General features: G+C 42.5%; 1 protein-coding gene across 1 annotated transcript in view; it reads right to left on the bottom strand.

Annotated features, from left to right (window-relative positions):
• The window catches only part of LOC124795632, a 318,228-nt gene that overhangs the window by 21,806 nt on the left and 279,252 nt on the right, over positions 1 to 17,170 (bottom strand). Inside the window, exons 7-8 of the mRNA XM_047259704.1 lie at positions 9,682 to 9,925; positions 1,740 to 1,972 (exon numbers count right to left, since the gene is read on the bottom strand). Coding sequence (XP_047115660.1) covers positions 1,740 to 1,972; positions 9,682 to 9,925 — 477 coding nt within the window. The remainder of the gene's footprint in view (positions 1 to 1,739; positions 1,973 to 9,681; positions 9,926 to 17,170) is intronic.

Here is a 17,170-nt window from a genome sequence, read left to right as displayed (position 1 = left end):
TTCAAACCTGCGACCGTAGCAGTCGCGCGGTTCCGGACTGATGCGCCTAGAACAGCTCAGCCACCGCGACCCGCTTGTCTCCCCTCATTCACTCTTTCCGATTGCTTCTCTCTCTCTCTCTATCTCTCTCTATCTCTCTCTATCTCTCTCTATCTCTCTCTATCTCTCTCTATCTCTCTCTATCTCTCTCTATCTCTCTCTATCGCTCTTTCTCTGCCCCTATCACTCTGTTCGTCACTGTCATTCACTCTGCTTCTCATTATCATTGGCTCTCACCCACTTCCACTTTTTCTTTCTCTTTACTCCTCTCCCACTGGTACTTTCTCCGTCACTCTTTTCCTACCACTGTTCTTTCACTTTTAACTATGCTCCACTGCCACCGTGTTCCCCTCTTTCTCTCACACTACCATTATCTCCTTTTCTCTTTCTGTAACACGACCACTGTCTATTCTCTTCTAGTATTTATTACTTTTCTGTCTCTTTGGCAGTGCTACTGTCTGCTTCGCTCAGCATAAAAAAGGCGTGAAAATGTTCGCTAGACGAAATTTTTCAAATGTGCTGAGGAACGTAGAATGAGTCAGCTGGTACGTCACTTTTTAGTCACAGTCTTTTGAATAAACGGGGACATATTCACATTTTTGTACACCGATAGGAACATTTTCCACGGGTTTTTCCTGCTGCGGCACGGCCTGTAACTTATATGAAAAGAAATGTACTGGTCAGCAAACATTAGATGGGTTACTTATGTGAAATCGAAATAACGTAAAACTAATTTTAGACCTCAGACAGGATTTTACGCAAAAGAGAAAAAAAAATGCATCTGCTTCAGTCTTACCATATGGAGGTCCCAGATGATAACGGAGACACTTCACAGAATATTTCTCCGTGCTACGTCACTTTATAAACTACGTTTACCCTCACACTGGATGTTATATGCGTAGTTTTCGTGTAGCAGTAGGGTAGCTTGGAACCTCTATACCTCGGAAACGGATAATGATATGAAGAAAAATTTGAAGGTTGTTCCAGACCTGAATCTTAGGAATACATAGTAAGACTTTCAGCCATTAGCAGTGCATTGCTGTCTTGGAACCCTCGGCTGTGTTTTGGTCCGCTGGTGACGGTGAAATAATAGTAAAAAAAAACTTTTTTGGGTTTTAATTAATGCTGCCTTCGGAAGTCCATCAAGTCGACCGTAGACACCATCAAATGCAAAAAGAACCAACCGATTTGTTACATTTGCCTAAGCAGGAAAAACTGTTTTTTATTCATAGTTTGATCTTTTACTGTAGGACAGTGACACTAAGACGATCCAAATGGTCCCTACCCCAAGGGCTGTCCAGAACACTTGACTGGTTCAAATGGCTCTGAGCACTATGGGACATAACGTCTGTGGTCATCAGTCGGCTAGAACTTCGAACTACTTAAACCTAACTAACCTAAGCACATCACATACACATCCATGCCCGAGGCAGTATTCGAACCTGTGACCGTAGCGGTTACGCGGTTCCAGACTGAAGCGCCTAGAACCGCACGGTCACACAGGCCGGCAAAACACTACATTTTTATCACCAATAGAACCTAGGTGTGAGCGCACAGGAAGAGCCTGTTTTTGTACTCAGCGTTTTAGAACATGTCGTATGCACACCGATACATTCTGGTTATGCTGAAACTGTGAAACATGTAACATAGGAGTTGGTACAAGCGCAAACGTCAGCCGAGTTGAGTCCGACGGGAGGTACCTGGCGTAGTCTTCTAGCGAGACGGTGTGCGGCCCAGGTGAGGGCGAGAGGCGGCGGGGCTGCTCCAGCTGGTGCTCCAGGCGGCGCCGGAAGTCCCTGCGGGCCGTGTCGCTCCTGAGGACGCCGTCCTCCGGCGGGGGGCGCTCCGCAGGCGCCGGCGTCGGGTCGAAGCCCTTCTTGAGCGGCAGGATGCTGTAGCCCGGCAGCTCCTCGGGGCGCAGCCGCACGTTCTCCTGCACAGCGCCGAGCATAATCAGCACGCTGCAATAGTGGGTCTACAGGAGGTGAACTTGAGGAACGGGGGCAAACTACTGCATTCAGGCGAATGTACTTCGTGTCCGTGAAGTCCCCACCGCCCTACGTAAAACGTTATTTACAAAAAAACGAATTTTTAATACAACAGTTTTATTTAACCGTGCGTACGGAGTGGCCGCGCGGTTAGAAGCGCCATGTCACTGACTGCGCGGCCCCTCCCGCCGGAGGTTCGAGTCCCTCCCTCAAGCATGTGTGTGTGTGTGTGTGTGTGTGTGTGTGTGTGTGTGTGTGTGGTTCTTACAAGGGAACCTCCCCATCGCACCCCCCTCAGATTTAGTTATAAGTTGGCACAGTGGATAGGCCTTGAAAAACTGAACACAGACCAATCGAGAGAACAGGAAGAAGTTGTGTGGAAGTATGAAAAAAAATAAGCAAAATATACAAACTGAGTAGTCCATGTGCAAGATAGCCAACATCAAGGAGAGTGTGAACTCAGGGGCGCCGCGGTCCCGTGGTTAGCGTCAGTAGCTGCGGAACGGGAGGTCCTTCGTTCAAGTCTTCCCTCGAGTGAAAAGTTTAATTTTTTATTTTCAGACAATTATTATCTGTGTCTGTCCGATGCGATCGCTTTTTTGGGAGTGATTATCACATACACAAGAAAACCTAAATCGGGCAAGGTAGAAGAATCTTTTTACCCATTCGCCAAATGTACAAGTTAGGTGGGTCGACAACATATTCCTATCATGTGACGCACATGCTGTCACCAGTGTCGTATAGAATATATCAGACGTGCTTTCCTGTGAAGGAATCAGTTGACCTATGACCTTGCCATCAAATGTTTTCGGTTCCCATTGGAGAGGCACGTCCTTTCGTCTAATAATCGCACGGTTTTGCGGTGCGGTCGCAAAACACAGACACTAAACTTATTACTTTCAACAGAGACGTCAATGAAAGAACGGACAGATAATAATTGTCTGAAAATAAAAAATTAAACATTTCACTCGAGGGAAGACTTGAACGAAGGACCTCTCGTTCCGCAGCTGCTCACGCTAACCACGAGAGCACGGCTCTCCTGAGCTCGCACTATCCTTGATGTTGCTTATCTTCGCGCATGGACTACTCAGTTCGTATGTTTTGCTTATTTTTTCATACTTCCACACAACTTCTGTTTTCTCGATTGATCTGTGTTCAGTTTTTCAAGGACTATCCACTGTGCCAACTTATAACTAAATCTGAGGGGGGGGGGGGGGGGTGCGATGGGGAGGTTCCCTTGTTAGTATAAGTTAGCTTAAGTAGTGTGTAGGTATAGCGAACGATGACCTCAGCAGTTTGGTCTCTTAGGAAATCACACACACTTGAACATTTTCTAAAAAGTACAAAATAATATACAGGTTTATTCTTGCACAGAAGAAACCACGAACCAGGAACCGTTTATTCATATAAATAGTCCCGTTCCCGGTTTCAAACATACAGGTTCGTCATCATAAGCTTTTCACGTTAAGATACATACGCGGGTATTTGGTTCACACTAGTTATTACTTGTTATTCCCTCTTTTGGTGAAAATTCCTTGGAGTGTTGGGGTCGTAGGAAGTGCCACAGGCAGCTGGTTAATTCAGTTAAGACGCTTTGCCCGCAGAATGGAAGCACAGCTACAGTTTCTAGCATCGTTCCCGGCACCGATCTATACTACTGGCCATTAAAATTGCAACACCACGAAGATGACGTTCTACAGACGCGAAATTTAACAGACAGGAAGAAGATGCTGTGATATGCAAATGATTAGCTTTTCAGAGCATTCACACAAGGTTGGCGCCAGTGGCGACACCTACAATGGGCTGACATGAGGAAAGTTTACAGCCGATTTCTCATACACAAACAGCAGTTGACCGGCATTGCCTGGTGAAACGTTGTTGTGATGCCTCGTTGAAATGTTTAAATGTGTGTGAAATCTTATGGGACTAAACTGCTAAGGTCATCAGTCCCTAAGCTTACACACTACTTAACCTTAATCATTCTAAGGACAAACACACACACCCATGCCCGAGGGAGAACTCGAACCTCCGCCGGGACCAGCCGCAGTGCCCCACACCGCTCGGTTAATCCCGCGCGGAACGTGATGCCTCGTGTAAGGAGAAATGCGTACCATCACTTTTCCGACTTTGATAAAGGTCGGGTTGTAGCCTATCGCGATTGCGGTTTATCGTATCGCGACATTGCTGCTCGCGTTGGTCGAGATCCAATGACTGTTAGCACAATATGGAATCCGTGGGTTCAGGAGGGTAATACGGAACGCCGGGCTGTATCCCAAAGGCCTCCTATCACCAGCAGTCGAGATGACAGGCATCTTATCCGCATGGCTGTAACGGATCGTGCAGCCACGTCTCGACCCCTGAGTCAATAGATGGGGACGTTTGCAAGACAACAACCATCTGCACGAAAAGTTCGACGACGTTTGCAGCAGCATGGACAATCAGCTCGGAGACCATGGCTGCGGTTACCCTTGACGCTGCATCACAGACAGGAGCGCCTGCGATGGTGTACTCAACGACGAACCTGGGTGCACGAATGGCAAAACGTCATTTTGTCGGATGAATCCAGGTTCTGTTTAGAGCATCATGATGGTCGCATCCGTGTTTGGCGACATCGCGGTGAACTCACATTGGAAGCGTGTATTCGTCACCGCCATACTGGCGTATCATCCAGCGTGATGGTATGGGGTGCCATTGGTTACACGTCTCTGTCACCTCTTGTTCGCATTGACGGCACTTTGAACAGTGGACGTTACATTTCAGATGTGTTACGATCCCAGCGAAACCCTACATTTCAGCAGGATAATGCACGACCGTATGCTGCAGGTCCTGCACAGGCCTTTCCGGATACAGAAAATGTTCGACTGCCGCCCTGGCCAGCACATTCTCCAGATCTCTCACCAATTGAAAACGTCTGGTCAATGGTGGCCGAGCAACTGGCTCGTCACAATACGCCAGTCACTTCTCTTGATGAACTCTGGTATCGTGTTGAAGCTGCATGGGCAGCTGTACCTGTACACGCCATGCAAGCTCTCTTTGACTCAATGCCCAGGAGTATTAAGGCCGTTATTACGGCCACAGGTGTTGTTCTGGGTACTGATTTCTCAGGATCCATGCACCCAAATTGCGAGAAAATGTAATCACATGTCAGTTCTAGTATACGGTAATATATTTGTCCAATGAATGCCCGTTTATCATCCGCATTTCTTCTTGGTATAGCAATGTTAATGGCCAATAGTGTATTAACATTAATGAAGATTTTTTTAATCCAACTCCTGCATTACAGTCAAAAACAATTTTTTTCTTGTTGTTGCAGACTACCAATTTGTATATAGAAGATCATCCATGGAATAGAAGAAGTTGCACAGGATAAATGATTTTTAGATTAGATTTATAACTTGCTTTGATACCCGTCAGACATTTTATGCTACTGGAAAAATTATCAAAATTTTTTGACGTTGCGATAGCTGTTTAAGAGGGAATTCGTTAGCGAATATGCTTATTGTGACAATTCAATTAAAATGCTTATATCCTAGCTGTAGCTTTACTGTATGATTACATGATGATGGCGTCCTCTTGGGTAAAATATTCCGGAGGTAAAATAGTCCCCCATTCGGATCTCCGGGCGGGGACTACTCAAGAGGATGTCGTTATCAGGAGAAAGAAAACTGGCATTCTACGGATCGGAGCGTGGAATGTCAGATCCCTTAATCGGGCAGGTAGGTTAGAAAATTTAAAAAGGGAAATGGATAGGTTGAAGTTAGATATAGTGGGAATTAGTGAAGTTCGGTGGCAGGAGGAACTAGACTTCTGGTCAGGTGACTACAGGGTTATAAACACAAAATCAAATAGGGGTAATGCAGGAGTAGGTTTAATAATGAATAGGAAAATAGGAATGCGGGTAAGCTACTACAAACAGCATAGTGAACGCATTATTGTGGCCAAGATAGATACGAAGCCCACGCCTACTACAGTAGTACAAGTTTATATGCCAACTAGCTCTGCAGATGACGAAGAAATTGAAGAAATGTATGATGAAATAAAAGAAATTATTCAGATTGTGAAGGGAGACGAAAATTTAATAGTCATGGGTGACTGGAATTCGAGTGTAGGAAAAGGGAGAGAAGGAAACATAGTAGGTGAATATGGATTGGGGGACAGAAATGAAAGAGGAAGCCGCCTGGTCGAATTTTGCACAGAGCACAACATAATCATAACTAACACTTGCTTTAAGAATCATGAAAGAAGGTTGTATACATGGAAGAACCCTGGAGATACTAAAAGGTTTCAGATAGATTATATAATGGTAAGACAGAGATTTAGGAACCAGGTTTTAAATTGTAAGACATTTCCAGGGGCAGATGCGGATTCTGACCACAATCTATTGGTTATGACCTGTAGATTAAAACTGAAGAAACTGCAAAACGGTGGGAATTTAAGGAGATGGGACCTGGATAAACTAAAAGAACCAGAGGTTGTACAGAGATTCAGGGAGAGCATAAGGGAGCAATTGACAGGAATGGGGGAAATAAATACAGTAGAAGAAGAACGGGTAGCTTTGAGGGATGAAGTAGTGAAGGCAGCAGAGGATCAAGTAGGTAAAAAGACGAGGGCTAGTAGAAATCCTTGGGTAACAGAAGAAATATTGAATTTAATTGATGAAAGGAGAAAATATAAAAATGCAGTAAGTGAAACAGGCAAAAAGGAATACAACCGTCTCAAAAATGAGATCGACAGGAAGTGCAAAATGGCTAAGCAGGGATGGCTAGAGGACAAATGTAAGGATGTAGAGGCCTATCTCACTAGGGGTAAGATAGATACCGCCTACAGGAAAATTAAAGAGACCTTTGGAGATAAGAGAACGACTTGTATGAATATCAAGAGCTCAGATGGAAACCCAGTTCTAAGCAAAGAAGGGAAAGCAGAAAGGTGGAAGGAGTATATAGAGGGTCTATACAAGGGCGATGTACTTGAGGACAATATTATGGAAATGGAAGAGGATGTAGATGAAGATGAAACGGGAGATATGATACTGCGTGAAGAGTTTGACAGAGCACTGAAAGACCTGAGTCGAAACAAGGCCCCCGGAGTAGACAATATTCCATTGGAACTACTGACGGCCGTGGGAGAGCCAGTCCTGACAAAACTCTACCATCTGGTGAGCAAGATGTATGAAACAGGCGAAATACCCTCAGACTTCAAGAAGAATATAATAATTCCAATCCCAAAGAAAGCAGGTGTTGACAGATGTGAAAATTACCGAACTATCAGCTTAATAAGTCACAGCTGCAAAATACTAACACGAATTCTTTACAGACGAATGGAAAACCTAGTAGAAGCCAACCTCGGGGAAGATCAGTTTGGATTCCGTAGAAACACTGGAACACGTGAGGCAATACTGACTTTACGACTTATCTTAGAAGAAAGATTAAGGAAAGGCAAACCTACGTTTCTAGCATTTGTAGACTTAGAGAAAGCTTTTGACAATGTTGACTGGAATACTCTCTTTCAAATTCTAAAGGTGGCAGGGGTAAAATACAGGGAGCGAAAGGCTATTTACAATTTGTACAGAAACCAGATGGCAGTTATAAGAGTCGAGGGACATGAAAGGGAAGCAGTGGTTGGGAAGGGAGTAAGACAGGGTTGTAGCCTCTCTCCGATGTTGTTCAATCTGTATATTGAGCAAGCAGTAACGGAAACAAAAGAAAGATTCGGAGTAGGTATTAAAATTCATGGAGAAGAAATAAAAACTTTGAGGTTCGCCGATGACATTGTAATTCTGTCAGAGACAGCAAAGGACTTGCAAGAGCAGTTGAATGGAATGGACAGTGTCTTGAAAGGAGGATATAAGATGAACATCAACAAAAGCAAAACAAGGATAATGGAATGTAGTCTAATTAAGTCGGGTGATGCTGAGGGAATTAGATTAGGAAATGAGGCACTTAAAGTAGTAAAGGAGTTTTGCTATTTGGGGAGCAAAATAACTGATGATGGTCGAAGTAGAGAGGATATAAAATGTAGGCTGGCAATGGCAAGGAAAGCGTTTCTGAAGAAGAGAAATTTGTTAACATCCAGTATTGATTTAAGTGTCAGGAAGTCATTTCTGAAAGTATTCGTATGGAGTGTAGCCATGTATGGAAGTGAAACATGGACGATAAATAGTTTGGACAAGAAGAGAATAGAAGCTTTCGAAATGTGGTGCTATAGAAGAATGCTGAAGATTAGGTGGGTAGATCTCGTAACTAATGAGGAAGTATTGAATAGGATTGGGGAGAAGAGAAGTTTGTGGCACAACCTGACCAGAAGAAGGGATCGGTTGGTAGGACATGTTCTGAGGCATCAAGGGATCACCAATTTAGTATTGGAGGGCAGCGTGGAGGGTAAAAATCGTAGAGGGAGACCAAGAGACGAATACACTAAGCAGATTCAGAAGGATGTAGGTTGCAGTAGGTACTGGGAGATGAAAAAGCTTGCACAGGATAGAGTAGCATGGAGAGCTGCATCAAACCAGTCTCAGGACTGAAGACCACAACAACAACAACATCCTAGAACAGGTACCTACATGGCGATCACGGCTGAACACCGCCTTTTATTCTTACTGCTCTCTTTTTGCAATTAATATTTTACAGGTGTTGAGTGACCCAAAGAATTGATCCATAAGACGTTACTGGGTGGAAATACGCAAAAAATGTCAGGAGACTGATTCGTTTTATTCCAAGACTAGCAATCATATAAAGAGAAAACGTGGCTGAAATAGTTTCAGAAGCTCAGTAATATCTTCCAGTTTCATTAACACCAAAAATTTGAAGCGTTCTATCCTACTTACTGACTCCCGTTCACGTGCTACATCAATTGCTGGGTACGATTATTTGTTGTACAGAACAGAATATAGCGTGTTTTCTCAAAATTTAAGGCGCGTCTTTTCAGAGAACCACTTAATAATTGTTTGGGAAACATAACTGACCATTTCTGCTGTTGCTTTCCCTCTAATGAGATGTATTATAACACTATTATCGTCTGCGGAAAGCACCAATTCTGCTTGTTGGATGTTGAGTGGAAACTCATTCACACACATAAGAAACAGGTTTGGATTCAAAACTGATCCTTGTGGGACTCGCTCTGTGATTTATTCCCAGTGGTAGCCACCTACTCGAGACGTATAGAGTCCGATCACAAGTATGGGCAGATCTTTTTTCACAAACCTTACACGAGACATGAATTTCTCGAAGCTGCGTAGCGTCCCACTAAATACCGAACGTTTTTTGATAAATTTGCGTGCTGGATTAAATATCGAAGAACTTCCCGTGATGTCAGTGGAAACGTTTCTGGACGTTATGATATATATGATATGAATGATGATGATGACGGTAAAAATCAGAAAAAATCGAGGTCATAAGGAGTGTTGCCGGCTGTCATTCATAACAAAAGGTAACTGGGAAAATAACAGTGGCACCTGAGAGCCCTCGACCACAGACTGAGGCTTTCAGAGTATAGGTGCAGAAAATCAGACGTTGGGTCACTGTCAAGAGCAAGCTCTAGACGGACGCCTATGGGATCAAGATCAAAGTCTGCTCGGTTACATGGAGTGAGATAAAATCGTTCTTTCCGATAGCATTTGGGCCGAACAGTACGTAGGTGTGGAGTATGGTGAGCTCACCTTTCCGCGGGGCTTCTCCTTGTCCGTCCGCTTCTTCTGGATGTGTGCCTGAGGATGCTTCTCGATGTCACTCTGCGGCCGCCTCTGTTGGAGGGCCTGTGGTGGCTGCTGCTGCTGCTGCTGCTGAGGCTGTGGCGTGTAGGTGAAGGGCCTGGCGTACTGGTGGTGGTAGAGGTCTTCCTCCGTCATGGAGGACACAGGGCTGCGACGCAGGTTCGCCTCGGGCAGCAGGCGCACGTCCTTCCTGCGACACCATTCGCCGCTTAGTTATTCCTCAACACTATTTTGTCATAGTACGTGCAATGACAGCAATCGTTATATAGTCCGTTTGCCGGACATTGTGATATCCTTACATATTATGCATATATATATATATATATATATATATATATATATATATATATATATATATATGGCAGTAGTATCACGTAGATAAGGTGTAAGACGCAATGCGTTAGCAGTGCTGTCATTTGTACTAAGGGGATAAATGTGGCAAGGTTTCCGATGTGAACGCGGTATGGGATATTCCTCTTGGGAAATCGTTCGGGAATTCTATATTTACAGGTCCACAGTGTCAAGAGTGTGCCGAGGGTACCAAATTTCACGCATTACCTCTCACTACGGGCAATGCCGTGGCCAACAGCTTTCACTTAACAAACGAAATCAGTGGCATTTGTGCAAAGTTGTCAGACAAGCAACATTGCTTGAAATAACCGTAGAAATCAATGTGGGACACATGACGAACCTATACGTTAGGACAGTACGGTGAAATTTGCCGTTAATGGGCTACGGCAGCAGTCGACCGAAGTGAGTGGCTTTGCTAACAGCACGACATCGCCTGCAGTGCCTCTTCTGGGCTCGTGACCATATCGGTTGGATCACAGGTGACTGGAAAACCATGGCCTGGTAAGATGAATCTCAATTTCAGTTGCTACGAGGTGATGGTAAGGTTCGAGTGTGGCGCAGACCCACGAAGGCATGGACCAAGTGGTCAACAAGACACTGTGGAAGCTGGTGGTGGCTCGGTAAGGCCTTGGGCTTTGTCTACATGGAATGGACTTGGCCCTTTGGTCCAACTGAACCGATCATTGACTGCAAATGGTTATATTCGGCTACTTTGAGACGATGTTCAGCCATTCATGGACGTCAAGTTCCCAAACAACTATGGAATTCTTAGGGACGACAATGTGCCATACCAAGGGGCCACAATTTTTCGCTATTGGCCTGAAGAACACTCTGGACAGTTCGAGTGAATGATTTGACCACCCAGATCGCCCGGTATGGGACATAATCGACAGGTCTGTTCGTGCATAAAATTCTGCACAGGCAACAATTTCGCAATTACGGTCGGCTATACAGGCAGCATGGCTCAATATTTCTGCAGGGGACTTCCATGTGACTTGCGTCCATGTCACGTAGAGTTGGTCCGACGCGATATTAGAAGGTATCCCATGACTTGTCGCCTCAGTCTGTGTATATATGTATGTCCCACATCTACTCCTAAACTACTGGACCGATTTCAACCAAACTTTGGTACACGAACCACCTAGTGTCACGAAAGAATCACTGTGGTAATAAGAACCACCTACCTATCAAGGGGGTAGGACTGAAAAAGTCGTGCAGCCCACGACGCGCCAATACGCATACGTTATTCATCCACTATCTGAGAATGAGAGCACTTGACTTGCAGCAGACTTTACACACAGTTTGACAGCTTTACGAAACTACTACTCCCTGACAACCACCGTAAAACGATGAAAGGAAAAAAGATTATCGCTTGCTTCATTTTTCGCTGTTCATGTAGTGAAACTGCTGGATTACGCACGACGTTTTAATTTATTACTTCTTGACTAGTAACTGCATTCCCAACATAGTTTGCAGACAATATTCACATTTAATACAGGATGTACCTGCAAAATTATATCACTGTAAGGCATACAGTGCAGGAGATATGACGTCAAATACTGATAACGGAAACTCCCATCGCACCCCTTCAGATTTAGTGGGAACATGGGCCCATGGATCGCCCGTCGAAAACTGAACACAACTGAAGCATGAAAAAAGGAAAAAGATGTACTGAAATGTAAAAAAAAGCAAAATAGAAACAGTGAACGGTCCAAGAACAAGAGGTGCTAAAAAAACAGCAGCCTAGAATGGCAAGGGCGTTGTGTGTACTGTTTATTTATTTACTTAATTTTTCACAACATTATGAACTGTCCGTTCGGTGATTGAAAATGTTTGTTCTCTCTCTGTAGTCTTGGCAGCTGCCATACTATACATTGGTTATAGAATATGAGTCTTGTGGTAAGAATACGTTACCGTCCCAACTAAATATGATGAATAATAAGAGCAGGCGAGATACCATATAGACGTCTTACAGAAATGAAAACAACAAATAAACGGCTGTGAAGTATGTTAAAAGAATTCTGGAGTCAAGAGTTCCAAAACGGAACGCAACTTCAAAAAACGTTATTTTTATGTTTTGCAGAGCACAGACAAACTGTGTGATTGTGAACTGTTTCTTTCAATCCTTGCAGTGTATGCGACAAACTATTATGTTTTCATTATTTCCTTGGGAATGATCACATTAATATGAATATGTATATCGGGCAAGGAGGCGTATCTCGCTGACTTACCAGTCGTATGAATCAGGCGCGTCGATAAGAGGTTCCTGTCATATGAGACACGTACTGCCACTAATGCCGTGTATAACACATCAGACTGTTTTCCAGTGGACGATTCGGTTGACTTGCCGCCTTGTCATCAAACGTTTCCCATTCGGAAGTCACTTCTTTTCAGCTGCTAATAGAGTGCAGAATCAACTGTCCCTACCTTACACCTCGATGCTGCACAACGACACGTACATAAATTTGCATAAAGCGAATAGCGGAAAAGAATTTGGCACGGGAGAGGTTAGAACACAGCTCTCCCTCTAGGTAGTCCAACACCGTAATCAATTAACCACGATGCTCTCCTATGAAGGTTATATATTACGTAGTTAATATAGAGCCATACAGCCAATCTGTGTGTTCTCTGCAAAGCCTACCTTCATTATACAGTAGTCTTGAAAGAACTGTGACAGATGCCCGAACAACAGGGGACTGACATACTGGAATATGTATTGATACTATGAAATGGTATGTAATCTTTTATTAGCCATACTGGTTATTCCACGAGTTGTAACTTCCCATACTATTGCCTGACTATGTACTTGTATTTTTTAGCATTGATAATGGCTAGGCACTATCCGAAATCTAGACTTGACGAATAAAACCTTCAATAAAAGGACGACTAATTGCTGTACTCTATCATTTGAAATTGAAAGGGTACGTTTGATCAGTATCTGGCTTGGTGCTGGAGCAAAATGTGCACGACAACCATAATACCAATACCGATACATGGGGCGCCATCTTCAACAAACAATGCTAAAATGTCTGAGGGAGTTGGCGTAAATACTATCGATTACTGTTTCTTCAATAAAAAGTGGTCCATTGATGCAGTCATCGAGGTTTCGATACTAGATACTGAAGCTCCTCTGTAGCTAAGATTCAGCCTGTCGTAGCCAGTGAGTGTTCTCTACAATTCGGCAATGCATGTTGCATAAATCTATCTATCGGTGATCAGCGAGGATAAGTCCGTCACTCATGAATATCTTATTCAAGGAAGATACGTTCTCTCTTTCCCAGGCAGCAAAATAAGATGCATTGCTGGAAACCGCCTTTCTGGAGCTGCAGATAAGAAGGATTTATAAGAAAAGAACGAAAAATTTTGTTGCAACATTCGAAGAACTCTTGACACCCCGATTCAGGTTTCAGATGCAGTATCTCAGTCGAGGTCCTAAATGTATGCTAAAACACTTTCCTTTGTCGTTTCGCACCTATTAGTCATTATTTTTCTGTGGCATTCCGGTGAAGATATTACAGTCTTCAAATTGATTTTACTTTAATGTTGAAGATTACATCCTGAATTTTTTATTGAACCATGTTAAATTAAAAAATAATAATAAAAAAAAAACAGTAAGCGGAAATGCTACACGAAGAAATCTGAACTTCTTATTACTTTTAACTCCAATTCTTTCTAAGTTTGTTGAAGTATCAGGCATGTAAATTAATTTATAAGTACATTAGACATTGTATAATGATCTTCGATAATTCTTTAAGTTTATAGTTATCATCCGTTTTGTTCCTTAATTTGTTACTTTATGGGAAAGCTGATTTTTAAATGACACGATGTTCATGGTGGAAACATACTGGAGAAATAATTTGAGAAGTTGATGATTCTGAATATTTTTACTTTGTTCTGTTGCCCGAAGAAGTTTGAAATAAAATAATTCAGTACATACAAAAATAAGTGCAGTTGCGTTTCCATTTCACTTGAGATCAAACGATTAATTATATGAAAAGTTTGAAAATATCTCATTAACACACTTTAACAGAGAGAAAAAAATAACGCTGGCTCTCTATGGACATATTAAGGGAATGGAACCACAAAGTGTTGTAAATACAATATTGACTCACCAGGAGAACATAAAGGCAAGTCCAATGGATGAAAGAAGTACATCAGGATATAGGGATGTGTAGAGTCGGTAAATATGATACAGAGGTTGAGAGCAAAATTAGCGGGAGTGTTAGACGTATCCAACGAGAAAACAGGGGCGCGAAGAAAACAGGGGCGCGAAGAAAACAGGGGCGCGAAGAAAACAGGGGCGCGAAGAAAACAGGGGCGCGAAGAAAACAGGGGCGCGAAGAAAACAGGGGCGCGAAGAAAACAGGGGCGCGAAGAAAACAGGGGCGCGAAGAAAACAGGGGCGCGAAGAAAACAGGGGCGCGAAGAAAACAGGGGCGCGAAGAAAACATGGGCGCGAAGAAAACATGGGAGCGAAGAAAACATGGGAGCGAAGAAAACATGGGCGCGAAGAAAACATGGGCGCGAAGAAAACATGGGCGCGAAGAAAACATGGGCGCGAAGAAAACATGGGCGCGAAGAAAACATGGGCGCGAAGAAAACATGGGCGCGAAGAAAACATGGGCGCGAAGAAAACATGGGCGCGAAGAAAACATGGGCGCGAAGAATAATCACAGAAGTCAGTCAGAGAATGAAGTAATACTGCCGAATAATGAACTCAAGAACTGAAGGTCGTTGTATAATATGTAATGACACAGTTAAGACATTAATGTACATTTTAGAAACACACTTGAAAAACACAAAGGCACAACTTCCTTTTTATTTGCTAATTTGTTAATTTTATTTACGAATTCAGTGTGAGGTATGATGATGTATATATCAAAGTTATGCTAATCCAACAAATAAGGCCTTCTGTTGGTGGCGTAATGGACCTGTTTGTACAAATGTTTCATTCCGAGCAAAGTTTAGTTGGAAATAGTATCATTTTTGTGAACACAGACACAGCATATGTGTAGCAAGGGAAACACAAATATGTAAACAGTTTTATTGCATTTGTAAGATAACTGCACTGGTCAGACAAAGACTTACTTTATTCTAACAGCATGGAGCAGTGATCTGTGGTTGATTATCAATTTGACGATATATGTCAGCTTGGAATGCGGTAGTACGAAAATGTACTATCTAGAAGAATGATGTGGCATGTCATAGTTGCAGTGGCGATGTATTAAGTAAGGAAGAAGAAATGTATTGCCTAGTATAAAGAGGTGCAAACGTGCCACCGAGATGTCACTGAAAGACACAACATCCACACAACAATGCAGCAGTGCAGATAAGTTCGAACAATTATTTTAAGGTGCAGCTTCTCGATGAATATTTCCATCTTTCTTTAGACACAAATATTAGACTGTGTAACGAACTCATTTTCTTTAATTCTATAGCATATCACCATAAAGCAGAAATAAATTTGGCATCTAAAGTCGTATGAACTCACTCAACTGAAATCTCTCTGCTGTTGCTGTAGTTGATTTAATTAGCTGTATAGTATCTTTTCTTACAGTATATCTATGTATAACTAATAATTTAGACTGTGCATAAATTCTATTATTATTTCTTTCCTTTCTCAGACGCTATGTCTGGTTAAAAATGGAAAGTGACGTGGACCTTGATCAAGCGTGACTTCCTTTTAACTGTACGGTATATGTTACATTGCGCCGTGCGGTTCTGGCGTTGCAGTCCGGAACCGCGGAACTGCTACGGTCGCAGGTTCGAATCCTGCCTCGGGCATGGGTGTGTGTGACATCCTTAGGTTAGTTAGGTTTAAGTAGTTCTACGTTCTAGGGGACTGATGACCATAGATGTTAAGTCCCATAGTGCTCAGAGCCATTTGATCCTGTATTGCAATCATGAATCCTTCCGTCTCACTGTATATATTGCCTTTTCTTAACCATATGTTGGATGCGTCTTGATCGATGTGTGGCTGTGTTAGATGATACGGGTGGTTGCAATGTAGTGTTTTCTTTTTCCAATTTACTTTCTTCGTATCTGTTGAAGTTATGTGATCTAAAGGGCTGTAGAAGTGGTTTTGAAATTGCAATGGTGTAGCCGATGTATTTATATGAGTGACTGCTTTGTGTATTTTGCTAGTTTCTGCTCGTTCTAGAAAGAATTTTCTTAAATTGTCTACCTGTCCATAATGTAGGTTTTTTATGTCGATAAATCCCCTTCCTCCTTCCTTTCTGCTTAATGTGAATCTTTCTGTTGCTGAATGTATGTGATGTATTCTATATTTGTGGCATTGTGATCGTGTAAGTGTATTGAGTGCTTCCAGGTCTGTGTTACTCCATTTTACTACTCCAAATGTGTAGGTCAATATTGGTATAGCGGAAGTGTTTATAGCTTTTGTCTTGTTTCTTGCTGTCAATTCTGTTTTCATATTTTTGTTAGTCTTTGTCTATTTTTTTCTTTTAGTTGTTCTTTAATATTTGTATTATCTATTCCTATTTTTTGTCTGTATCCTAGACATTTATAGACATTGTATTTTCCATCGATTCTATGCAGTCGCTGTGGTTATCCAATATGTAATCATCTTGTTTAGTGTGTTTTCCCTGGACTTTGCTATTTTTCTTACATTTATCTGTTCCAAAAGCCATATTTGTATCATTGCTGAATACTTCTGTTATCTTTAGTAATTGGATGAGTTGTTGACTTGTTGCCGCCAGTAGTTTTAGATCATCCATGTATAGCAAATGTGTGATTTTGTGTGGGTATGTTCCAGTAATATTGTATCCATAATTTGTATTATTTAGCATGTTGGATAGTGGGTTCAGAGCAAGGCAGAATCATAAAAGACTAAATGAGTCTTCTTGTGAAACGTCCCCCTAGAAAAATTAATGTGCTGATAAACCTCTTACATTATTTGATTTTCAAACAGCTGAGCAGAACTGAACTTACTCAGACATTTCGCTCTTTCCCTATTCTGATCAACACTAAACTGACACTATATTTTTAGCGCAACGCAATCTGACTTAATAATCCCTACAAAAGAATGGCCCTGACTAACAATAAACTATACCTTTCACAAATC

The sequence above is a fragment of the Schistocerca piceifrons genome, chromosome 4 (assembly GCF_021461385.2).
Source record: "Schistocerca piceifrons isolate TAMUIC-IGC-003096 chromosome 4, iqSchPice1.1, whole genome shotgun sequence".
NCBI lineage: Eukaryota > Metazoa > Arthropoda > Insecta > Orthoptera > Acrididae > Schistocerca > Schistocerca piceifrons.
The sequence above is the reverse complement of the archived record's forward strand: the minus strand, read 5'-3'. Positions and strand labels throughout refer to the sequence as shown.